The sequence below is a fragment of the Ranitomeya variabilis genome, chromosome 5 (assembly GCF_051348905.1).
Source record: "Ranitomeya variabilis isolate aRanVar5 chromosome 5, aRanVar5.hap1, whole genome shotgun sequence".
Lineage (NCBI taxonomy): Eukaryota > Metazoa > Chordata > Amphibia > Anura > Dendrobatidae > Ranitomeya > Ranitomeya variabilis.
The window spans coordinates 21,239,246-21,265,096 of NC_135236.1; the positions used below are offsets into that span (position 1 = coordinate 21,239,246).

Sequence of the window (25,851 nt, forward strand, 5' to 3'; positions counted from 1 at the left end):
GGTCATACAGGCACGTGGAGGCCACACACACTACTTAGCATCATTTCATTGTTTTGAACCATTTCCACTGCAGTTAGATCAGCCTGTAACTTCATTTTCCACTTTGATTTTGAGCATCATTCCAAATCCAGACCTCCATGGGATATTACTTGTGATTTATGTTGATCATTTTTAGGTTTTATTGTTCTCAACACATTCCACTATGTAATGAATAAAGATTTACAACAGGAATATTTCATTCAGTGGTATCTAGGATGTGGGATTTTAGTGTTCCCTTTATTTTTTTTGAGCAGTGTATATTGTGTCATGTGAAGTATAATATATATAGCGTATAAGTAATTGGAGCGCCCCCACACCGCCGCAGGGCCGAGGGGTACCCGGAGCCGGGCCTCTAGGTCTCAGTCCTGGGGTTGTCACGGTGGCTAGACCCGGTCCGTGGCCCTGTCTGTCAGTGGGGGACGTCCGGTGAAATAAGAGGTGTTGTAACGGTGCAGTTGTGGGGTGCAGGTCGCGATAAATAACAAGGACACCAGGTTGCAGTCTCTTTACCTCTTTACTGAAGATCTCTGAGTCCTCAATCCAGAATACGGCTCACCAGGCTGCGCAAGTCCGGCCGGTCCAATGACACTTCCAGAGTTCTCTTCACAGGAGGAAATCTGTGCCTTCCCCCTAGCGCTATGTGTTGTAGTCCTTCCCTGCTGTGCTTACGGAAAGTACCCCACAACTGTTGTGTCTGTTTCTGATGTTCCCTCACAACTCGACTAGATGATGTTCTGCTAATCCTCCGTCCCTCCCTGAGGTTCGGGTAGGAACGGCACCCGTTTGACGGGTAGGCCTGGAGTTCTTCCGGGACCCTAGAGACGCCCCTCTCCCACAATTGCCTCCCAAGACTTCATAGGTGATTTGAGTTAGACAGCCCGCCTAAGACTGACTGTCCTGCCGCTGTTTGGAGTATTGCTTGAAGCTGAATGTTATTCTACTCCCTCGGCGTTCCGGCCACCGGTAGTGCGCCTCAGTAGGATGTTGCTTCGGTCTTACAGCACGACTCCTACTGGTATTTCTCCTTTGCGTGATCCCGTTTCTCACTCAGCACAATCTATCTCTCTTCTAATCCTTTCTTGGGCACCGCCGCTACCCGGAGCAGGCACGGTCCCGTTACGTTTGTTCTCGTTGCCAAGCCTCTGTCAGGATCCCACCCCTGACAGAGACCCTACTGTATCTTCCCCTACAACACCCTCTGCCACAAGGTGTTGCCTGGTTCCAACCCAGTCAGCTTTCTGATCTAACTTCCTGCCTGACCCCCAGTTTACCCACTATGGTGGGGAGTGGCCTAATGAATAGCACCCTTAGCTCCCCCCGGAGGCCCGGCTGTGAAATGTATTGGTGTCTGTGATACCTGGTCAGATGAACTCCTTCAGTGCCATCGGACGCACCATAGCTCCCCATAGTGGCGGAGCCACAGTACTGCAACGACCAGGACTCTGGGGCGCTGCACTCCCCCCTGGTTAAACACAGTACTCCGGGACTGGGAAGAAAACAACAATACAAGTTTAGCAAAAAGACATACAATTTTTGTTGAGTGCAAATAACAATACGTATACTTGAACAAGCTTCCCTTTATGGGAGGTGAGGACACTTGAACGTTACAAAACATGGTTAAACATTAAACATTATAAATTACAGGCTATAAATAACTCCTGTTACCCAACCGGGTATTCTACTAAGTGCAAAAATTGCTGAACAGTACTTTAACATTGCCTTTAAGGACATACACTCTGTATCCACCAAATACCTTCCTATAATCACATTATAAGGTAAGTTAACTTTTCATTCTCCTTCTTTGAATCTGCAGGACCGCCTGTCCTATCGGCACCAGACCTACTGCCTCTCCTTCCTGTTACAGGACCGCCCCGTTCAGCCAGGGCCTACTGCCTTTTCAACTTCTATACACAGTATAGATCATAACATTACTTTCAGTTTTAGAAGCACTGAGCCATCTACGTATGGCTCCTTGGAGGACTCACTACCTAACCCCTACGGGTTCACTTTCTGTCCTCTGTAACACATTATTAACTCTTTCTTTACAATAACTGACTTACTATGGAGGACTTAGGGTTTACCTTCTATCCCCATTTTCTTATCAACATTATCAACTATTCTCTTATAACATCAATCCTCATTATTACGTTCTTACTACTGACTATGCAGAACACTCTGTCTACCCCTACGGGCCTTCTGCATCTTTCTTCTAACTTTCTTTCTGGAAAACATCATCTACATTTCTTTACGTTCAACCAATCAAATACATATAACTGTTACATGTAAAAAATTATCATTTTCACTTTAAGCATTGTCATCACATTACTGTTCTAAAACAGTATCACTCATAAGTACACTTTTGGCATCCCCTTTAAGAGGGGATCAAGTCTTTCTGAGGTAGTCAGTCTTCTCAGACTACCAGTCCATGCTCAGCAAAGGTTCCGGTACGGTATCTTCGCAAAGAGTCTTTAAATAAAACCAGTAAGAAGCGCCTTTAAGAAGGTGCAAACTATATACAGGAAAAAGTTTGTATCATGCACGGTCCATGATTACTGCAGTTCTTTCAATCTTGTGCAAACTTGAAGAAAAGTAAACAAAACAACAAGGATCCCGGGTCAACAAAGGGATCCATAAGGAATTAACCCTGGACGGGTTTAGCAGCAAAACAGGAAACAGTAACTATATACATACTCATGGTATCGAGGTTTATTCTTACTCAGGTGGTCTTGGCCCTTGGCCCCCGACTACTGTGGCACGGATACCAGCGGCAGGCCCCGCAGGGACCACCAGGTCACCCGGTGTCTGAATTTGAAGACTGACCTTGCTTGCGAGTTCAGCAGCCGCTACTACGCGTACGGTAGTGATGGTCACAAGATCTGACAAATCCGGATCTGTCATGATCGGGGCAACAGGTGACGCCCCCTCAGGTTCACATCGCCGAACATCCCGAGCACACCATCCTTGTGCGCTCCTGTGACGGGTGTACGTCACCTGGTCCCCCCTTCGTAGTGGATCGCCATTCCGGTCGCAGCAGGGAGTTTTCACATTGTAACTTGTAACAAAGACGTCAGTGGTTAGCCCCGGCTCCTGGATGGAACCCCAACCCCTCTTCGGGTGGAAGGCCAACACAGTCCCCCGCTTTACCACGCCTTTCCTGCCCTGCACAGACTTTCTGCGTTGCGTATCCGGCTGCTCAACCTCGTCTCCATCCTTCCAGTGATGGATTAGGCATTGCTTATATTGCTCCCAAGTGAGCACGGCAAGGGTGAGGCCGTCCTCCTGGGCTCCACCCGGCCCGGTCCAGGGGGTGGCCCACCGGAGGACCACCCCATCTGGGCCCACATCTATGGGTTCTCCCATCTGGGTTGGTAGTGGAGGCACTAGCTTCCCCATCGTGTTAGAGGTGAGGACCACCCGCTCCACCGAGAAGAAACGGTCATTGCTGGGGTGAGGAGTGCTCACAGGAGCGGGATCGATCGGGGGAACCGGATCGGTCAGGGGAGTAGGGGCGCTTTCCATACCTACGCCTGATGTGATTCCACCGGTGTCGATCCGCTCCGCTGACAAGGACACTGGAGTCAGCTGCTGTTCGGACCATGGCTCCTCCAATGCGGTCCCCGAACGCGGCTCCGCTCGCTGTGGTTCCTCCTCCGCTGACTCCGAGGTCGGGATTGGTGGACTCAGCTCCGCTATCTGTTCCAGGAGCTTCGGATCCTCCGGCTGCAGGGGACACGGGTCTGCCCCCGATAAACGAGGGCAAACCGGGACTGCTCCTTCCCCGTTCCGGCACTCGCTGTTCTTCGTCATGGTCTGCTGATCGGTGGCAATGCATGCATCGGACTCCGCCATTTCTCCGGGGCCGAGCTTCTCCATCTCCTGCTTCCCGCCATTGCAAATCAGGGGGTCGTCTTCTGCTTGAGGGCAGGTCCTCACTTTGCAGCCAGAAGCGCAGGGGGCGGTAGCCATTTCTCGCGCCACTCTGGTAGTCTCCTCCCATGGCACGCCCTCCTTCTTCTCTGGCGTAGCAATGGCGACGGCTTTTGGCGGGAACTTCTCTGGGTCAATGGCAATACACAGTCTCCTAATAAAGTACAGTCCAAGCACAACAAATCACAGTTCCAAGGCACACATGACCTGATTCTTCAGGCTTAAGTAGATCCTATTCGTGACGCCAAGTTTGGAGCGCCCCCACACCGCCGCAGGGCCGAGGGGTACCCGGAGCCGGGCCTCTAGATCTCAGTCCTGGGGTTGTCACGGTGGCTAGACCCGGTCCGTGGCCCTGTCTGTCAGTGGGGGACGTCCGGTGAAATAAGAGGTGTTGTAACGGTGCAGTTGTGGGGTGCAGGTCGCGATAAATAACAAGGACACCAGGTTGCAGTCTCTTTACCTCTTTACTGAAGATCTCTGAGTCCTCAATCCAGAATACGGCTCACCAGGCTGCGCAAGTCCGGCCGGTCCAATGACACTTCCAGAGTTCTCTTCACAGGAGGAAATCTGTGCCTTCCCCCTAGCGCTATGTGTTGTAGTCCTTCCCTGCTGTGCTTACGGAAAGTACCCCACAACTGTTGTGTCTGTTTCTGATGTTCCCTCACAACTCGACTAGATGATGTTCTGCTAATCCTCCGTCCCTCCCTGAGGTTCGGGTAGGAACGGCACCCGTTTGACGGGTAGGCCTGGAGTTCTTCCGGGACCCTAGAGACGCCCCTCTCCCACAATTGCCTCCCAAGACTTCATAGGTGATTTGAGTTAGACAGCCCTCCTAAGACTGACTGTCCTGCCGCTGTTTGGAGTATTGCTTGAAGCTGAATGTTATTCTACTCCCTCGGCGTTCCGGCCACCGGTAGTGCGCCTCAGTAGGATGTTGCTTCGGTCTTACAGCACGACTCCTACTGGTATTTCTCCTTTGCGTGATCCCGTTTCTCACTCAGCACAATCTATCTCTCTTCTAATCCTTTCTTGGGCACCGCCGCTACCCGGAGCAGGCACGGTCCCGTTACGTTCGTCCTCGTTGCCAAGCCTCTGTCAGGATCCCACCCCTGACAGAGACCCTACTGTATCTTCCCTTACAACACCCTCTGCCACAAGGTGTTGCCTGGTTCCAACCCAGTCAGCTTTCTGATCTAACTTCCTGCCTGACCCCCAGTTTACCCACTATGGTGGGGAGTGGCCTAATGAATAGCACCCTTAGCTCCCCCCGGAGGCCCGGCTGTGAAATGTATTGGTGTCTGTGATACCTGGTCAGATGAACTCCTTCAGTGCCATCGGACGCACCATAGCTCCCCATAGTGGCGGAGCCACAGTACTGCAACGACCAGGACTCTGGGGCGCTGCATAATGAAAAGGCAATGAATAATGTTAGGAATGTACAGTGTAGGATGTGACAATATAAGATAGGTAATACAGGGACAGTATTAGGGTTTAGCACTTAAGGTACATAAGATAAGATAGTTGATTGTAGCTAGGTAGTGATATTTGAGTAAGTTAAGAGTTAATGTCTGGGACTAGCCCATAATTGGAGAGGCTTAATGTTAGGGCAAGTGACTGTTTCCCATAGACAAGAGAACCTATATTGAGAACAAAATCCTCCAACAACAATAATAATGATCACAAATATTTCAATGCTATTGACAGATAAAGCATAAAAACAATTTAAAAAGCAGAGATGTCAAACAAACCGAACAAAAAACGACAAACACTGTGCAGGAGTTTGGTCAAGGTCAGGTTCGTAATACTATCCATCATATCATGCTGTCCTAATGGAACCTCTATGTTTTAGGCCGGCCAAGAAATATGGACCATATGAATAAAGTTATCACATCATAACAGTATAAGTATGGAGGATCAGGCTGGCCTTCGTTATTATAATGATTGCTTAGGCAAAAATTGTCACAAACATTTCAAATTGTAAAGACAAAAAAATTTGATACTGAATTGAGCAACAAGCGTACCCAAGCACCCCGATATTCGATCAATTATCGAGCATTGGTGAGCATGTAGGTCATTACTATAGGCCACAAAGAACAGTTACACACAAAGAGCCAGGAGGCAGGAAATGCTACCAACTATGGGGCATCATCCATGCAAGAAATAAAAATATATCTTTGTAACCATTTAATATTTTTAATTAGAGTAAGCTAGAAAAATGACAAAAATATGATGGTAACACAACTCTTTTAATGAATTTGGTACATCTTATGTCAGTGAATTTTTTTCAGTAGTGGCATCTTGATTAATCAGCTCATCTGCATCTTGTGGATTTTTCAGCTAGGCCTCTGTCTACATTGTAAAGAGATTGTAAATGAAAAGTGACCAGTTTTACTGACTGCTCTGCGACTACAGGGATGGTGACAGTGACTACCGACAGCCAACTTTTAAGATACTTATTGAAATTAGTTGGCACTTTTTCTCAACTCTGGAAAGATTGTTAAATGGATCATGAAATGTTAGTTAGAGCGCTCAATATTCCAATCATTGAATATACATTTCACCACCTGCACTGCGATTGCTGCATTGACCTCCATAGTTGGGAATCTGCCTGTGACAATGATCGGCAGGAACGAGGAATTTCCTTTGCTCACTGCTCCCATTGTCGGTTCCATCAGGTGTTAATTTGGTGTATGCTTCAAATAAAGCTTCTAGGGCATGTGATAAATATATCCATAAGACTTCATACACCCTACATAACCCAATACAGTTGGGCTGGTATAGATCAGTTTAGATCAGAGTATCTTTCTTAGCTATGTTGAGCAGCTCAGTCTGTGCAGAGATTGCCCAAAAAACAAATATGATGCATTTTTTTTAACATGAAAGCTTATGGATGATGTTTGTCACGTTACACATTTACAGTGACATATGATGGAGGCATTCTTCATTGGTGAATGTTAGGAAATAGTCAAGAAGTATTTCTGCGATTGAATAGACTTTAACAGCAGCATTAACAAGGCTGAATAACTCTAATTTTATGCGAGGTAGAATAGAATCTTCTAGTCAAAACATACCTGGTCTTGATATTGAGGATGTTACATTCAACATCTCTTCTGCAAAAAAGCACAAACAAAAAAATGAGGTCAGACAAGAGTACAAATATTTTGAAATCCAAGTTTGCCAACATAGATAATTTAATCTCCAAAATTTAAATTTCTGCAAATAATTTCCTCAAATCTTAATAGTGGAAAAGTTGTAATTTCTTAGTAAGTACACATGGGGAGAGAAGAGAGAAAAAGAGAGACACTCTACTGACCATTAGAGCTTCCATTCTACAGGTGATAAAGAGATACCTTACACTGTACAGGTGACCGAGAAAGAGAAGACCCTAGTGACAACAAGAGCTTACACTCTACAGGAGAAAAAGAGAGAAGACCCTGATAACAATAAGAGCTTACTCTCTACAGTAGAGAGAGAGAGGACCCTGACTACTAAAAGAGCTTACACTTTACAGGAGAGAGAGTAGACCTTGATAACAATAAGAGCTTACACTCTACAGGAGAAAAAAGACCCTGATGACTATAAGAGCTTACACTCTACAGGAGAGAGAGGACCCCACTGACCATAAGAGCTTACACTCTACAGGAGAGGACCCCACTGACCATAAGAGCTTACACTCTACAGGAAAGAGAGGACCCAACTGACCATAAGAGCTTACACTCTACAGGAGAGAGAGGACCCCACTGTTATGACCCCAATGGCGAGGGTCTCAGAGATATCAGCAAGTCTGCGAAGTACAAAAATCCAGCTCATAGGGCAGTGGTAACTGGGTTGACCATATATCTACTCCTAACGCCAACACTAGAAGTAGCCGGGGAACATGCCTACGTTGGTCGCTAGATGTCTCGCGCCAGCCGGAGGACTAACTACCCCTAGAAGAGGAAAACAAAGACCTCTCTTGCCTCCAGAGAATAGACCCCAAAAGTTGGATACAAGCCCCCCACAAATAATAACGGTGAGGTAAGAGGAAATGACAAACACAGAGATGAACTAGGTTTAGCAAAGAGAGGCCCACTCACTAATAGCAGAATGTAGTAAGATAACTTATATGGTCAACAAAAACCCTAACAAAAATCCACACTGGAGATTCAAGAACCCCCGAACCGTCTAACGGCCCGGGGGGAGAACTCCAGCCTCCCTAGAGCTTCCAGAAAGGATAGGATACAGATTATGTACAAGCTGGACAAAAATGCAAAACAAAAACAATAGCAAAAAGCAAGAAAGCAGACTTAGCTTAATCAAGCAGGAACCAGGATCAGTAGACAAGAGCACTACAGATTAGCTCTGATATCAACGTTGCCAGGCATTGAACTGAAGGTCCAGGGAGCTAATATAGCAACACCTCTGACCTAATGACCCAGGTGAGCATACAAGGGATGATAGACATACCCAGAGTAAAAACACTAGTAGCCACTAGAGGGAGCCAAAAGGTAAATTCACAACAGTACCCCCCCCCTTAGTGAGGGGTCACCAAACCCTCACCAAGACCACCAGGGCGATCAGGATGAGCGGCGTGAAAGGCGCGAACTAAATCGGCCGCATGCACATCAGAGGCGACCACCCAGGAATTATCCTCCTGACCATAGCCCTTCCACTTGACCAGGTACTGAAGCCTCCGCCTGGAGAGACGAGAATCTAAGATCTTCTCCACCACGTACTCCAACTCGCCCTCAACCAACACCGGAGCAGGAGGCTCAGCAGAAGGAACCACAGGCACAACGTACCGCCGCAACAAGGACCTATGAAATACGTTGTGAATGGCAAACGACACCGGAAGATCCAGGCGAAAGGATACAGGATTAAGGATCTCCAATATCTTGTAAGGACCAATGAATCGAGGCTTAAATTTGGGAGAGGAGACCTTCATAGGAACAAATCGAGAAGACAGCCATACCAAATCCCCAACACGAAGTCGGGGACCCACACCGCGGCGGCGATTGACAAAACGCTGAGCCTTCTCCTGTGACAACTTCAAGTTGTCCACCACATGATTCCAGATCCGCTGCAACCTATCCACCACAGAATCCACTCCAGGACAGTCAGAAGGCTCCACATGTCCCGAGGAAAAACGAGGATGGAAACCGGAGTTGCAGAAAAATGGCGAAACCAAGGTGGCAGAACTAGCCCGATTATTAAGGGCAAATTCAGCCAACGGCAAGAAGGTCACCCAATCATCCTGATCAGAAGAGACAAAACACCTCAAATACGCCTCCAGAGTCTGATTAGTTCGTTCCGTTTGTCCGTTAGTCTGTGGATGAAAAGCGGACGAAAACGACAAATCAATGCCCATCCTACCACAAAAGGATCGCCAGAACCTGGAAACAAACTGGGATCCTCTGTCCGACACAATATTCTCAGGAATGCAGTGCAAACGAACCACGTTCTGGAAGAACACAGGAACCAGATCAGCAGAGGAAGGCAGCTTAGGCAAAGGAACCAGATGGACCATCTTGGAGAAACGATCACATATCACCCAGATGACAGACATGCCTTTAGACACCGGGAGATCCGAAATGAAATCCATAGAGATGTGTGTCCAAGGTCTCTTCGGGACAGGCAAGGGCAAGAGCAACCCGCTGGCACGAGAACAGCAAGGCTTAGCTCGAGCACAAGTACCGCAGGACTGCACAAATGACCGCACATCCCTTGACAAGGAAGGCCACCAAAAGGACCTGGCCACCAGATCTCTGGTGCCAAAAATTCCCGGGTGCCCTGCCAACACAGAGGAATGAACCTCGGAAATGACTCTGCTGGTCCATTTAGCAGGCACAAACAATCTGTCAGGTGGACAAGAGTCAGGCCTACCAGCCTGAAATCTCTGCAACACACGTCGCAGATCTGGAGAAATCGCTGACAAGATAACTCCTTCCTTAAGAATACCCTCAGGTTCAGCGACTCCAGGAGCATCAGGCACAAAGCTCCTAGACAAAGCATCGGCCTTCACATTCTTAGAACCTGGTAAATACGAGACCACAAAGTCAAAACGGGAGAAAAACAATGACCAGCGGGCCTGTCTAGGATTCAGGCGTTTAGCAGACTCGAGATACATCAAATTTTTGTGATCAGTCAAGACCACCACCCGATGCTTAGCACCCTCGAGCCAATGACGCCACTCCTCAAATGCCCACTTCATGGCCAATAACTCCCGATTGCCCACATCATAATTTCGCTCTGCCGGCGAAAACTTCCTAGAGAAAAAGGCACAAGGTCTCATAGTAGAGCAACCAGGGCCTCTCTGCGACAAAACGGCCCCTGCCCCAATCTCCGAAGCATCCACCTCAACCTGAAAGGGAAGTGAGACGTCAGGCTGGCACAAAACAGGCGCCGAAGTAAACCGGCGTTTCAACTCCTGGAAAGCCTCCACGGCAGCAGGAGCCCAGTTAGCTACACCAGAGCCTTTCTTGGTCATATCCGTCAGCGGTTTAACAACGCTAGAGAAATTTGCGATAAAACTACGGTAGAAGTTAGCAAAACCCAAGAACTTCTGAAGACTCTTAACTGGCGAGGGTTGAGTCCAATCATGAATAGCTCGGACCTTGACTGGATCCATCTCCACAGCAGAAGGGGAAAAAATGAACCCCAAAAAGGGAACCTTCTGTACACCAAAGAGACACTTTGAGCCTTTTACAAACAAAGAATTTTCACGCAAAATCTCAAAAACCATCCTGACCTGCTCCACATGCGAGTCCCAATCATCAGAAAAAACCAGAATATCATCCAGATAAACAATCAAAAATTTATCCAGATACTTCCGGAAAATGTCATGCATGAAGGACTGAAAAACTGAAGGTGCATTAGAGAGCCCAAATGGCATCACCAAGTACTCAAAATGACCTTCGGGCGTATTGAATGCGGTTTTCCATTCATCGCCCTGCCTAATGCGCACAAGGTTGTACGCACCACGAATGTCTATCTTGGTGAACCACTTGGCACCTTTAATCCGGGCAAACAAATCTGACAACAACGGCAAAGGATACTGAAATTTGACAGTGATCTTATTTAAAAGCCGATAGTCAATACAAGGCCTCAAAGATCCGTCCTTTTTGGCCACAAAAAAGAATCCCGCACCAAGAGGGGAAGAAGAAGGACGGATATGCCCCTTCTCAAGAGACTCCTTGATATATGAACGCATCGCGGTATGTTCAGGTACCGACAGATTAAACAGTCTCCCCTTAGGAAACTTACTGCCAGGGATCAAATCTATTGCACAGTCACATTCCCTATGAGGAGGCAGTGCACTGGACTTAGACTCGCTGAAGACATCCTGATAATCAGACAAATACGCCGGAACTTCCGAAGGCGTAGAAGAAGCAATAGACAAGGGCAGGGAATCTCCATGAATTCCATGGCAGCCCCAACTGGACACTGACATAGCCTTCCAGTCCAAGACTGGATTATGGGTCTGTAACCATGGCAAACCCAAAACAACCAAATCATGCATTTTATGCAGAACAAGAAAACGTATTACCTCCCGATGTTCGGGAGTCATGCACATGGTAACCTGTGTCCAAAACTGCGGTTTATTTTTTGCCAATGGCGTAGAATCAATACCCCTAAGAGGGATAGGATTTTCCAATGGCTCAAGAACAAATCCGCAGCGCTTGGCAAATGACAGATCCATAAGGCTCAGGGCAGCACCTGAGTCCACAAACGCCATGACAGGATACGATGACAGTGAGCAAATCAAAGTTACAGATAGAATAAATTTAGGTTGCAAATTACCAATGACGACCGGACTAACAACCTTAGTAAGACGTTTAGAGCATGCTGAGATAACATGTGTAGAATCACCACAGTAGTAACACAAGCCATTCTGGCGTCTATGAATTTTCCGCTCATTTCTAGTCAGGATTCTATCACATTGCATTAATTCAGGTGCCTGTTCAGACAACACCATGAGGGAATTTGCGGTTTTGCGCTCCCGCAACCGCCGGTCGATTTGAATAGCCAGGGCCATAGAATCATTCAGACCTGTGGGAATGGGAAAACCCACCATCACATTCTTAATGGCTTCAGAAAGACCATTTCTAAAATTTGCAGCCAATGCACACTCGTTCCACTGGGTCAGCACGGACCATTTCCGAAATTTTTGGCAATACACTTCAGCCTCGTCCTGGCCCTGAGACATAGCCAGCAAGGCTTTTTCTGCCTGAATCTCAAGATTGGGTTCCTCATAAAGCAAACCGAGCGCCAGAAAAAACGCATCAATATCAGCCAATGCCGGATCTCCTGGCGCCAGCGAGAAAGCCCAATCCTGAGGGTCGCCCCATAAAAAAGAAATAACAACTTTTACTTGCTGAGTGGAGTCTCCAGAGGAACAGGGTCTCAGGGACAAAAACAATTTACAATTATTCCTGAAATTTCTAAACTTAAATCGGTCTCCGGAAAACAGTTCAGGAATCGGTATCTTAGGTTCTGACATAGGATTTCTGGTAACATAATCTTGTATGCCCTGCACACGAGCAGCAAGCTGGTCCACACTTGTAATCAAGGTCTGGACATTCATGTCTGCAGCAATCACAAGCCACTCAGAGGTAAAGGGGAAAAGAAAAAAAAAATGAGAGAGAGAAAAAAAAACTCAGAACTTTCTTTCTTATAATCCCGCTTCTGCAATGCATTTAACATTTAATACTGGCCTGGCAAACTGTTATGACCCCAATGGCGAGGGTCTCAGAGATATCAGCAAGTCTGCGAAGTACAAAAATCCAGCTCATAGGGCAGTGGTAACTGGGTTGACCATATATCTACTCCTAACGCCAACACTAGAAGTAGCCGGGGAACATGCCTACGTTGGTCGCTAGATGTCTCGCGCCAGCCGGAGGACTAACTACCCCTAGAAGAGGAAAACAAAGACCTCTCTTGCCTCCAGAGAATAGACCCCAAAAGTTGGATACAAGCCCCCCACAAATAATAACGGTGAGGTAAGAGGAAATGACAAACACAGAGATGAACTAGGTTTAGCAAAGAGAGGCCCACTCACTAATAGCAGAATGTAGTAAGATAACTTATATGGTCAACAAAAACCCTAACAAAAATCCACACTGGAGATTCAAGAACCCCCGAACCGTCTAACGGCCCGGGGGGAGAACTCCAGCCTCCCTAGAGCTTCCAGCAAGGATAGGATACAGATTATGTACAAGCTGGACAAAAATGCAAAACAAAAATAGCAAAAAGCAAGAAAGCAGACTTAGCTTAATCAAGCAGGAACCAGGATCAGTAGACAAGAGCACTACAGATTAGCTCTGATATCAACGTTGCCAGGCATTGAACTGAAGGTCCAGGGAGCTAATATAGCAACACCCCTGACCTAACGACCCAGGTGAGCATACAAGGGATGATAGACATACCCAGAGTAAAAACACTAGTAGCCACTAGAGGGAGCCAAAAGGTAAATTCACAACACCCACTGACCATAATAGCTTACACTCTACAGGAGGGAGAGAGGACCCTGCTGACCATAAGAGCTTACACTCTACAGGAGAGAGAGGACCCCACCGACCATAAGAGCTTACACTCTACAGGAGAGAGAGGACCCAACTGACCATAAGAGCTTACACTCTACAGGAGAGAGAGGACCCCACTGACCATAAGAGCATACACTCTACAAGATAGAGAGGACCTCACTGATCATAAGAGCTTACACTCTACAAGAGAGCGAGGACCCCGCTGATCATAAGAGCTTACACTCTACAGGAGAGAGAGAACCCCACTGACCATAAGAGCTTACACTCTATAGGAGAGAGAGAGGACTCCACTGACCATAAGAGCTTACACTCCACAGGCGAGAGAGGACCCCACTGACCATAAGAGCTTACAATCTACAGGAGAGAGAGATGACCCCACTGACCATAAGAGCTTACACTCTACAGGAGAGAGAGGACCCCACTGACAATAAGAACTTACACTCTACAGGAGGGAGAGGACCCCACTGACCATAAGAGCTTACACTCTACAGGAGAGAGAGGACCCCATTGACCATAAGAGCTTACACTCTACAGGAAAGAGAGGACCCAACTGACCATAAGAGCTTACACTCTACAGGAGAGAGAGGACCCCACTGACCATAATAGCTTACACTCTACAGGAGGGAGAGAGGACCCTGCTGACCATAAGAGCTTACACTCTACAGGAGAGAGAGGACCCCACCGACCATAAGAGCTTACACTCTACAGGAGAGAGAGGACCCAACTGACCATAAGAGCTTACACTCTACAGGAGAGAGAGGACCCCACTGACCATAAGAACTTACACTCTACAGGAGGGAGAGGACCCCACTGACCATAAGAGCTTACACTCTACAGGAGAGAGAGGACCCCACTGACCATAAGAGCATACACTCTACAAGATAGAGAGGACCTCACTGATCATATGAGCTTACACTCTACAGGAGAGAGAGGACCTCACTGATCATAAGAGCTTACACTCTACAAGAGAGCGAGGACCCCGCTGATCATAAGAGCTTACACTCTACAGGAGAGAGAGAACCCCACTGACCATAAGAGCTTACACTCTATAGGAGAGAGAGAGGACTCCACTGACCATAAGAGCTTACACTCCACAGGTGAGAGAGGACCCCACTGACCATAAGAGCTAACAATCTACAGGAGAGAGAGAGGACCCCACTGACCATAAGAACTTACACTCTACAAGAGAGAGTGAGGTCCCTACTGATCATAAGAGCTTACATTCTACAGGGGGGAGAGGACCCCACTGACCGTAAGAACTTACACTCTACAAGAGAGAGAGGACCCCGCTGATCATAAGAGCTTACATTCTAAAGGGGAGAGGACCCCACTGTCCATAAGAGCTTACACTCTACAGGAGAGAGAGGACCCCACTGACCATAAGAGCTTACACTCTACAGAAGAAAGAGGACCCCGCTGACCATAAGAGCTTACACTCTACAGGAGAGAGAGGACCCCACTGACCATAAGAGCTTACACTCTACAGGAGAGAGGACCTCAATGACCATAACAGCTTACACTCTACAGGAGAGAGAGAGGACCCCGCTGACCATAAGAACTTACACTCTACAGGAGAGAGAGGACCATGCTGATCATAAGAGCTAACAGTCTACAGGAGAGAGAGGACCCCGCTAACCATAAGAACTTACACTCTATGGGAGAGAGAGGAGCTCACTGACCATAAGAGCTTACACTCTACAGGAGAGAGCGGACCCCATTGACCATGAGAGCTCACACTGTACAGGAGAGAGAGGACCTCACTGACCATAAGAGCTTACACTCTAAAGGAGGGAGAAGACCCTATTGAACATAAGAAATTACACTCTACAGGAGAGAGAGAGGACCCCACTGACCATAAGAGCTTACACTTTACAGGAGAGAGAGGACCCCACTGACAATAAGAGCTTACACTCTACAGGAGAGAGAGGACCCCGCTGACCATAAGAACTTACACTCTACAGGAGAGAGAGGACCCTGCTGATCATAAGAGCTTACACTCTACAGGAGAGAGAGGACCCCACTTACCGTAAGAGCTTACACGAACACTAAGGGGTGATCTTATTTTAATGTATAAATATATGAGGGGACAGTACAAAGACCTTTCTGATGATCTTTTTAATCATAGACCTGAGACAGGGACAAGGGGGCATCCTCTACGTCTGGAGGAAAGAAGGTTTAAGCATAATAACAGACGCGGATTCTTTACTGTAAGAGCAGTGAGACTATGGAACTCTCTGCCGTATGATGTTGTAATGAGTGATTCATTAATTAAATTTAAGAGGGGACTGGATACCTTTCTGGAAAAGTATACAGAGAGAGGACCTCACTGACCATAAGAGCTTACACTCTGCAGGAGAGAGAGGACACTGATGACTATAAGAGCTTACACTCTATAGAAGAATGAAGACCCTGATGACTATAAAAGCTTACACTCTGCAGGAGAGAGAGAGAGAGAGAGAGAGGACCCTGATTACTATAAGAGTGTGCGCTCTACAGGAGAAAGGACACTGATGACTACAAGAGTTTACACTCTACAGAAGAGAGAGAGAAAACCCCACTGACCATAAGAGCTTACACTCTACAGGAGAGACAGGACCCTGATGACTATAAGAGCTTACACTCTAAAGAAGAAAGAGGACACTGATGACCATAAGAGCTTACACTCCACAGAATAAAGAGGACCCTGATGACTATACAAGCTTACACTCTACAGGAGAGAGAGAAGACCCTGATGACTATTAGAGCTTACACTCTACAGGAGAGAGAGAAGACCCTGATGACTATTAGAGCTTACACTTTGCAGGAAGGAAAGACTTACCCAGTATCCATGGAAATGGAAAATAACTCTGCCATACTAACTATGCTTCACTGGGAACTTGTAAGCCCAGATGGCCCAGGTGACCACCACTGTACAATGTATGACAGTCCGTAGGATGCTGTACCTGCAGGAAATTATGGAGAGGCTTTTGGGGCAACACACAATGACATTAGCCTGCTCTCTTTTGCTGCAGTAGCGTGGGAAATGGTGACTGGCAAGTTTTTTTGAACTTGCAAACCATGAATTTAAGTTAATTCAACATTAGCTACATTCTCTGTGGATCCGCTCGTTTCTAGACAAAAGTCATAACTGTTTTTTTTGGAAGCAAGTAGGGAGTTCTAATTTTTAATGCATTAAGCTTTGAGTAGAGCTAAATGCACATAATTCTCTGCCAGTAGTAACCTAACAAGTTATTTGTTGGGCACGTGGTAGAACTTGAGGTCTTTGTTAAGGTGCCATGGATATCCATTGACACTGAACAATTATGTTCTCAGCCTGCTAATGGGTGACAGAATGATTTTAGATGGACTTTAGTTTACTTACACTCCCTTTTTGGGCAACAAACGTGGTGAAAGAGTTTGTATTTCTTTTCAGATAAAGGAATCTTTAGCTAGAACCCTCCTTCACTCTCATTACATGTACATGTCATTCAGATCTATTCCAGCTCCAGTCTCTGAGAGTCATCACCTAATGACCATCAGACCCTTTCACCACTTAGCTACTCTAACATCTGCTGCCTACCCTTTTTTCAGTTCCGATCCTCACCATCACCATGGATGACTTTAAAATGCCCATTGGCAAATGTCATGCAGTTGCCTTTAACTCCGTCTACTTATAGTGGTTCTCCACAGCCTGTATGTCAGTCACAGGCTAGAACTTAACTTTCCTTATTGCAGATCTAACCTTACAAACTCGCTTTTCCGTCTGTTAAAATAAATGTTTTTTTTCTTTACTTATCCCCATCTCCTCACTTCTTGATGCTCTTCACACAGAAGCATCACCCATTCACAACAATGCCCCAAGTTTGTCAATTTTCAACTCAATCACCAATCTTATACACTTTAAAATCTGAAAAATCAAGATAATCTTTCAAGTTTGCAGAAATTGTTGAAAGAAAACTTACTTTGAGGTACTGAATCAATTTGAAATATTTTTTGCTCTTTATTAAGGTCATCTGTTCTCTTTCTTACATTCTCTAACAATTTTTTAGCACTTTCTTTTTCTCCAATACTCACACCATTATCTTTTATCACCCTCTTGCTGTTGAATTCGTTCAACGCTCTGTATTATTTCACCTTTTTTTTAATCCATCTCTTTGGCCTTGGAAAAGTCATGAAACCACATGTATTCAATCCCATATTTATGCTGGCACCATTCACATTTATCTGAACTCTATTCTAAATGTTACCTGTTACAACTGTCCAGACTTCTAGACTTTCTATTGGCCATACTCAACTTTGTCACGTTATAAAACTCTATTGAAAGAAAACTAAATTCATTAATTTCCCGCTATTTCACATCACCCTTTCTCCAAAGTCTATCAATCATTTTTAACAGAGCTCTAAATTGTCATGTCGGACTCTATTCACACTAGGGCATCTGACAGACAGCGTTAATTCCACATTCGTCCACTATGCGCTCAGTGGCACCGGCTAGATTTTATCTAGGTTGTCCGAGGTTAATCTAGCTGGTTCTCGGATTGGAGGCTGGGTCACGCCCACTGCCTTTAAATTGTTCTGCTGAACTTTGGGCGTCGCCGATTATAGCTTGTGTCTTGTGATCTCGGACTGGAGTGGTGGTCTAGGAGAAGAAATATTGTATCTGGTGGTGTATTATCCTTTGTCATATTTCTCCTTCCTATATTTGTATTTGTTTTACCATGTGCACATTATAGTGTTTTCCTGTGTGCCTGCGGCGTGGTGCGTTTTTGGTTTTCCCTGTCTGTGCTTTCTGTGTAGGTTGGTGTGTGGTCCTATCACTGGGTGGCGGGTGGAGGTTTTCAGCACAGGGAAGAAACAGGAGTCAGGGTCAGGCCTGGCGGCCCAGACAAGCACACCATCAGTGTAAATTCTGGGAGAGGGACCGACAGGGTTTTCCCTAGTCTGAGGGATATCGCAGGGGCCCGGGTAACCAGTCTTAGTCGACCTAGTACCCCGTGACATTAAAATCGGCCATCTAAAATTTTGTATTCCATGGATCCCATGACTTCCATAACCCGCCAGTTGGAGTCGCTGTCCTTACAGGTCACTGAGTTGAAGGGGGCAGTTCAGCAACAGGGTATTGTAGTATCTAATGTGCAAGCTGAAAATGCAGGCAGAGTTGCAGAGACAAAGATCTCTTTGCCTGAGAGGTTTGCTGGGGAACGCAGTAAATTTGTTGTCTGTCGTGAAGCTTGCAAATTATAATTTCGTATGCGCCCGATCTCCTCAGGTAATGAGGCTCAGCGTGTGGGCCTGGTATTGTCATTACTGAACAGAGACCCCCAAGCTTGGGCATTTTCTTTACTATCTGATTCAGCTGCATTTAACTCAGTGGAGAGTTTTTTCTGCCCTTGGGCTTATTTATGATGACCCTGACAGATTGGCTCTAGCAGAATCTAAAATTCGTGCTCTCCGCCAGGGGGAGCGAATGGCGGAGGATTACTGTTCTGGATTTCACCGCTGGGTGGTAGACACGCAGTGGAATGACCGGCGCTGTGGAGTCAGCTTGTTCATGGGGTTTCGAGAAGGGTTAAACAGGCCCTTCTGATGTATGAGACTCCTGCTTCTCTAGAGTCTGCTATGAGTCTTATTGTCCGCATTGATCCCCATTTGCGTCAAGGAGTGCAAGAGACGCCGCCTATGGGGGAGGGCATAGGTGCATGTGAGGTTGCTGCAGGTGAGCCCATGGAGCCTATGCAAATCACAGGGGTGTCACATCGTCGAGCCCCCTTGCTCAGGAAGCAGGGAGCCTGTTTTTGCTGTAGTAAAAATGGGCATTATGTAAATGCTCGTCCTCTGTTACCTAAGAAAAGCGCAACGGCGGAAAACTACTAAGCTCAGAGGGTGTGGAAGAGACTAATCTGAGCTTATGCATATCTTCCATTGTGGTCTCTCAATGTATGCTCCCTGCCAGAGTTATGGTCGCTGGCAGAGAGCTGCCTATCACTGTTTTTGTGGATAGTGGTTCGGCTACTAATCTCATTGATGAGGAGTTTGCGCGCACGGCCAGGTTCACGGTCGAAAAACTGCCTTATCCTATCCGGGTGGTCACCATCAATGCTGCTCCTCTCCCACAGGGGGAGATTACAGAGTTTGTGGCTGTGGTGAAACTCCACATTGGGGTCCAACATTTCGAGCAGGTTACATGTAGGGTACTCAGGAATCTTCCTGCACAAATGGTTTTGGGTTTTCCATGGTTATCTATGCACAACCCGGTGATTGACTGGAAAACTCAGGACATAATCCAGTGGAGCGGATTCTGCCAGGAGAATTGCCTGGCCGCATGTGTGTCCGCTGTGACTCCTAGCATTCCTGAGTCACTGCTGGATTTCGCGGATGTGTTCTCAGAGAAGGGTTGCTCAGAATTGCCATCACATCACCCCTATGACTGTACTTTTAGGTATAAACCAGGGGCCAAATTGCCGAAAGCAAGGATGTTTAACATCTCTGGTCCTGAGAGGCAAGCTTTAAAGGACTACATTGCTGAGAGTTTGAGCAAAGGGCACATCAGACCTTCGTCCTCACCGGTGGCTGCGGGGTTCTTCTTCGTTAAGAAGAAAGATGGCGAACTACACCCGTGTCTGGATTTCAGGGAGTTAAACCAGATTACGGTTCGTGATCCATACCCTATGCCATTGATACCTGATTTGTTCAACCAGGTGGCTGGTGCTAAGTGGTTTTCCCAGCTTGACCTCAGGGGGCCTACAACCTCATAGGAGTCCGTCAAGGTGATGAGTGGAAGACGGCTTTTAATACTCCTGAGGGTCATTTTGAAAATTTGGTGATGCCATTTGGGTTGACAAACGCGCCTGCAGTTTTTCAACATTTCATAAATGATGTGTTATCGCATGTTTTGGGGAAATTCGTTATTGTGTACCTAGATGACATTCTCATTTACTCATGCGACCGTGATACTCATTTAGAGCATGTCAGGCAGGTGTTACAGCTTCTCAGAGAGAATAAGCTCTATGCAAAACTTCAGAAATGTGTATTTTCGGCTCAGAAGTTGCCTTTCTTGGGTTATATTGTGTCTGCTTCAGGGTTTAAAATGGACGTCGCTAAGGTGCAAGCCGTGCTGTGTTGGGAACGGCCTGATAACTAGTGTTAAGTGATACCGTCCGATACTTGAAAGTATCGGTATCGGAAAGTATCGGCTGATACCGGCAAAGTATTGGATCTAATCCGATACCGATACCCGATACCAATACAAGTCAATGGGACTCAAGTATCGGACGGTATCCCTGATGGTTCCCAGGGTCTGAAGGAGAGGAAACTCTCCTTCAAGCCCTGGGAACCATAATAATGTGTAAAATAAAGAATTAAAATAAAAAATATTGATATACTCACCTCTCCGACGCAGCCTGGACATCACCGCTGGTAACCGGCAGCCTGTTTTGTTTAAAATGAGCGCGTTCAGTACCTTCCATAACGTCACGGCTTCTGATTGGTCGCGTGCCGCTCATGTGACCGTCACGCGACCAATCAGAAGCCGTGACGTCATCCCTCAGGTCCTAGATTCCTAATTCTAGGAATTTAGGACCTGAGGGATGATGTCACGGCTTGTGATTGGTCGCGTGGTGGTCACATGGGCGGCCGAGACCAATCACAAGCCATGACGTAATTCTCAGGTCCTGAACGCGCTCATTCTTAAGAAGGAAGGCTGCCGGAAAGAAGCAGGGCGCGTCCGAGGGTGAGTATATACCTAATAGGAATATACTCACCCTCGGCTTCTTTCCGGCAGCCTTCCTTCCTAAGAATGAGCGCGTTCAGGACCTGAAAATTACGTCACAGCTTGTAATTGGTCGCGGCCGCCCATGTGACCGCCACGCGACCAATCACAAGCCGTGACGTCATCCCTCAGGTCCTAAATTCCTAGAATTAGGAATCTAGGACCTGAGGGATGACGTCACGGCTTCTGATTGGTCGCGTGGCGGTCACATGAGCGGCACGCGACCAATCAGAAGCCGTGACGTTATGGAAGGTACTGAACGCGCTCATTTTAAACAAAGCAGGCTGCCGGTTACCAGCGGTGATGTGCAGGCTGCGTCGGAGAAGTGAGTATATCAATATTTTTTATTTTAATTCTTTATTTTACACATTAATATGGTCCCGATACCGATTCCCGATACAACAAAAGTATCGGATCTCGGTATTGGAATTCCGATACGGCAAGTATCGGCCGATACCCGATACTTGCGGTATCGGAATGCTCAACACTACTGATAACCTAAAAGCGCTTCAGCGATTTTTCTACCATTGCTAAACCGCTTACTGACATGACGAAAAAGGGTACCAATTTCTCCGCCTGGCCTGTGGCTGCTGTGCGCGCATTCGAATTTCTGAAGAACAGTTTTGCTTCGGCCCCCATTCTGGTGCAGCCGGACGTATTGTAACCATTTACCGTGGAAGTCTATGCGTCTGAGGTTGGAGTGGGGGCGGTGCTGTCACAAGGCTCATCTTTGGGCGATTTGCATCCATGCGCCTACTGTTCCAAGAAGCTGTTGCCCGCTGAACGTAACTACGATATCGGCAACAGGGAATTGTTGGCTATCAAGTTCGCTTTTGAGGAATGGTGACACTTCTTGGAGGGGTCGGTCCACCAGGTTACAGTTATCACCGACCATAAAAATCTGCTTTATCTTGAGTCAGCCAAGCGTCTGTCCCCCAGGCAGGCTCGCTGGGCATTGTTTTTCACGCTGTTTAACTTTTATGTTACTTACCAACCGGGGTCTAAGAACACTAAAGCGGATGCTTTATCCAGGTGTTTTCCAGGGGGAGAACCTCAGGAAGATCCGGTACCCATCCTCCAAAAGGGTGTAGTGGTCTCGGCTCTCACGACCGAGGTTGAGGCTGAGATTGCTGAGGCTCAGGAGGAAGTACCACCAGAGCTTCCCATTAACAAATCATTTGTACCGCTCCATCTTTGCCTAAAGGTTTTGGGTGAGCATCATGATGCTGTCCTGGCTGGCCATCCAGGGGTTAGGGGTACCTTGGAGTTGGTGTCTCGTCGGTTTTGGTGGCCCAAAATCCGACAGGACGTGGTCTCGTACGTGTAAGCATGTACCACGTGTGCTAGGGCTAAGACGCCCCGCTCCCATCCTGCTGGCACATTACATCCTCTATGGGTACCCAGTAGGCCATGGATGGAGATCTCCATGGATTTTATTACAGATCTGCCCTCTTCAGCTGGGAACTCGGTCATCTTGGTGGTTGTTGATCGGTTCTCAAAAATGTTGCACTTTGTTTCCTTGCCTTCGTTGCCTAAGGTATTGCCTAGATATTTGTACAGGAGGTGGTCAGACTTCACAGGGTTCCGTCTGACATCATGTCTGATAGGGGTGCTCAGTTTGTGGCAGAATTTTGGAAAGCATTTTGCTCATGGCTGGGGATCAAGATATTGCATTCTTCTGCGTTTCATCCTCAGTCAAATGGTCAGACCGAGCGGGTGAACCAGATTTTTTTAGCAGTTTTTACGCTGCTTTGTTTCTGACAATCAGGAGGAGTGGTCGAAGTTCCTTCCTTTGGCGGAGTTTGCTATAAATAATCACCGCCAGGAATCATCTGGGGAGTCCCCGTTCTTTTGTGTTTACGGGCATCATCCTCAATTTTGTACTCTGCGTCAGGGGGGCTCTTCTGGCGTCCTGGAGGAGGACCAGCTAGGAGCACAACTGTCATCTGTCTGGAGGAGAGTGAAACAGCACTTGCTGAGTGTGGGTGCTAGGTACAAACATGTGGCTGACAGTAGACGGGTGCCAGGTCCGGACCTGAGTGTGGGTGACTGGGTGTGGTTGTCCACAAAAAACATAAGACTCAAAATACCATCTCTGAAATTAGGTTCAAGGTTTATTGGTCCATTTAGGGTAGCCGCCATCATTAACCCAGTAGCCTACCGATTGGAGCTTCCTACGGTTTATAAGATACACAACGTGTTCCACAGATCGTTATTAAAAAAGGTGGTGGGTTCCGTGGACGCGACGATGACGCCATCTCCAGTCTTGGTGGATGGCAATTTGGAATTTGAAGCCTCCAAGGTGGTTGACTCTCGAGTAGTGCGCCACACTTTACAGTACCTGGTACACTGGCGTGGTTATGGGCCTGAGGAGAGGTCTTGGGTACCAGCCTCGGACATTCATGCGGACTGTTGTGAATTCCGTTCTCGGGCTCCCTCCTGTGGTCATGAGTGGTACTGTGTGAGTTTGTTCTTGGGCTCCCTCTGGTGGCCTTTAGCTATATGGCTGGGCTCAGCAGCTTCACTTCCTGCTAGGCCTTTCCTATTTAATTCACCGGGACCTTCATTTGTTGCCTGCTGTCGGTGTATTCAGTCCTGTTTCTGAGTTCTCCTGAATATTCCTTGTGACCAGTCTCCTGCTGGAAAAGCTAAGTTTGTTTGCTCATTATTTCCTTGAAAACGTTTCTCAGTATATAATGAGTTCAGTCCAGCTTGCTTTTATGTGATTTTTTGCTTGCTGGTTAGTTCTGGGGTGCAGAGTGCATCCCTCACATCGTGAGTCGGTGTGGGGGTTCTTGCATTCTCTGCGTGGTTTATTTTTGATAGTTTTGTACTGACCGCACAGACTCCTTGCTATTTTCTGTCTATCTAGTATTAGCGGGCCTCATTTGCTTAACCTGTTTCATTTCTACGTTTGTCTTTTCCCCTTAACTCACCGTTATTATTTGTGGGGGCTATCTATAACTTTGGGGTTATTTCTCTGAGGCAAGTGAGGTCTTTGCTTTCTCTCTAGGGGTAGTCAGTTTCTCAGGCTGTGACGAGGCATCTAGGTTTTCAGGTAACGCTCCACGGCTACCTTTAGTGTGTGTGGATAGGATCAGGATTGCGGTCAGTGTAGTTTCCACATCCCCAGAACTTGTCCTATGTTCTGGTCATATGTGTCAGGTCAGTTTTGAGGTCCTACCACCGGACCATAACAGTACAGAAGGACAGAAAGTGTTAATGCAGCAGAAGAGAAATCCTGAAGTCATTTTTTTTTTTTGCCTCTGCCCTGGGTTTAGCCTCTTTCCTCCCCTTAAGCTTTGGGTGGTTCTGAACTCAGCTGCGGAAATGGACATTCAGAGTCTGTCTTCTAGTGTGGATCATCTCACTGCAAGGGTGCAGGGCATTCAGGATTATGTAGTTCACAGTCCTATGTCAGAGCCTAAGATACCTATTCCTGAACTGTTCTCCGGAGACAGATCTAGGTTTTTAACTTTAAGAATAATTGTAAGTTATTCCTTTCTCTGAGACCTCGCTCCTCTGGTGATTCTGTTCAGCAAGTTAAAATTATTATCTCTTTGTTGCGTGGGGACACTCAAGATTGGGCATTCTCGCTGGCGCCAGGAGATCCTGCATTGCTAAATGTGGATGCGTTTTTTCTGGGGCTTGGAGTGCTTTATGAGGAACCAAATCTGGTAGACCAAGCAGAGAAGGTTTTGCTGGCTCTCTCTCAGGGTCAAGATGAAGCAGAGGTTTACTGTCAGAAGTTTAGGAAGTGGTCTGTGCTCACTCAATGGAATGAGTGTGCCCTGGCGGCGATTTTCAGAAAGGGTCTGTCTGAAGCCCTTAAAGATGTTATGGTGGGGTTCCCCACGCCTGCGGGTCTGAATGAGTCAATGTCTTTGGCCATTCAGATTGATCGGCGTTTGTGGGAACGCAAACCTGTGTACCATCTGGCGGAATGTTCTGAGCAGAAACTTGAGCCTATGCAAGGCGACAGGATTCTGACCAGAGTTGAACGGCAAAATCACAGACGTCAGAATGGGTTGTGCTTTTACTGTGGTGATTCTGCTCATGTTATCTCAGCATGCTCTAAGCGCACAAAAAGGTTCACCAAGTCTGTCACCATTGGTACTGTACAACCTAAATTCATTTTGTCTGTTTCTTTGATTTGCTCGCTTTCATCCTACTCAGTTATGGCTTTTGTGGATTCAGGTGCCGCCCTGAATTTGATAGATTTGTCATTTGCCAGGCGCTGTGGTTTTATCTTGGAGCCTTTACAATTTCCTATTCCTCTAAGGGGAATTGATGCTACACCATTGGCCAAGAAAAAACCTCAGTACTGGACCCAAGTGACCATGTGCATGGCTCCTGCACATCAGGAGGTGATTCATTTTCTTGTGCTACATAATTTGCATGACGTTGTCGTGTTAGGTCTGCCATGGCTGCAGGCTCATAATCCAGTCCTGGATTGGAAAGCAATATCTGTGTCAAGTTGGGGTTGCCAGGGAATTCATGGCGATGCTCCTTTGGTGTCAATTGCTTCTTCTACTCCTTCTGAAGTCCCTGAATTTTTGTCGGACTACCAGGATGTATTTGATGAGCCCAAATCCAGTGTCCTACCTCCTCATAGGG

The 25,851-nt window shown here is 46.9% G+C and overlaps 1 protein-coding gene across 3 annotated transcripts in view; it reads right to left on the minus strand.

Annotated features, from left to right (window-relative positions):
• The window catches only part of LOC143773251 (NACHT, LRR and PYD domains-containing protein 1a-like), a 183,434-nt gene that overhangs the window by 3,479 nt on the left and 154,104 nt on the right, over positions 1-25,851 (minus strand). For all 3 annotated transcript variants that reach the window (XM_077260742.1, XM_077260744.1, XM_077260743.1), the window contains exon 9: positions 7,038-7,076. In XM_077260742.1, the coding sequence (XP_077116857.1) occupies positions 7,038-7,076 (39 nt within the window). The remainder of the gene's footprint in view (positions 1-7,037; positions 7,077-25,851) is intronic.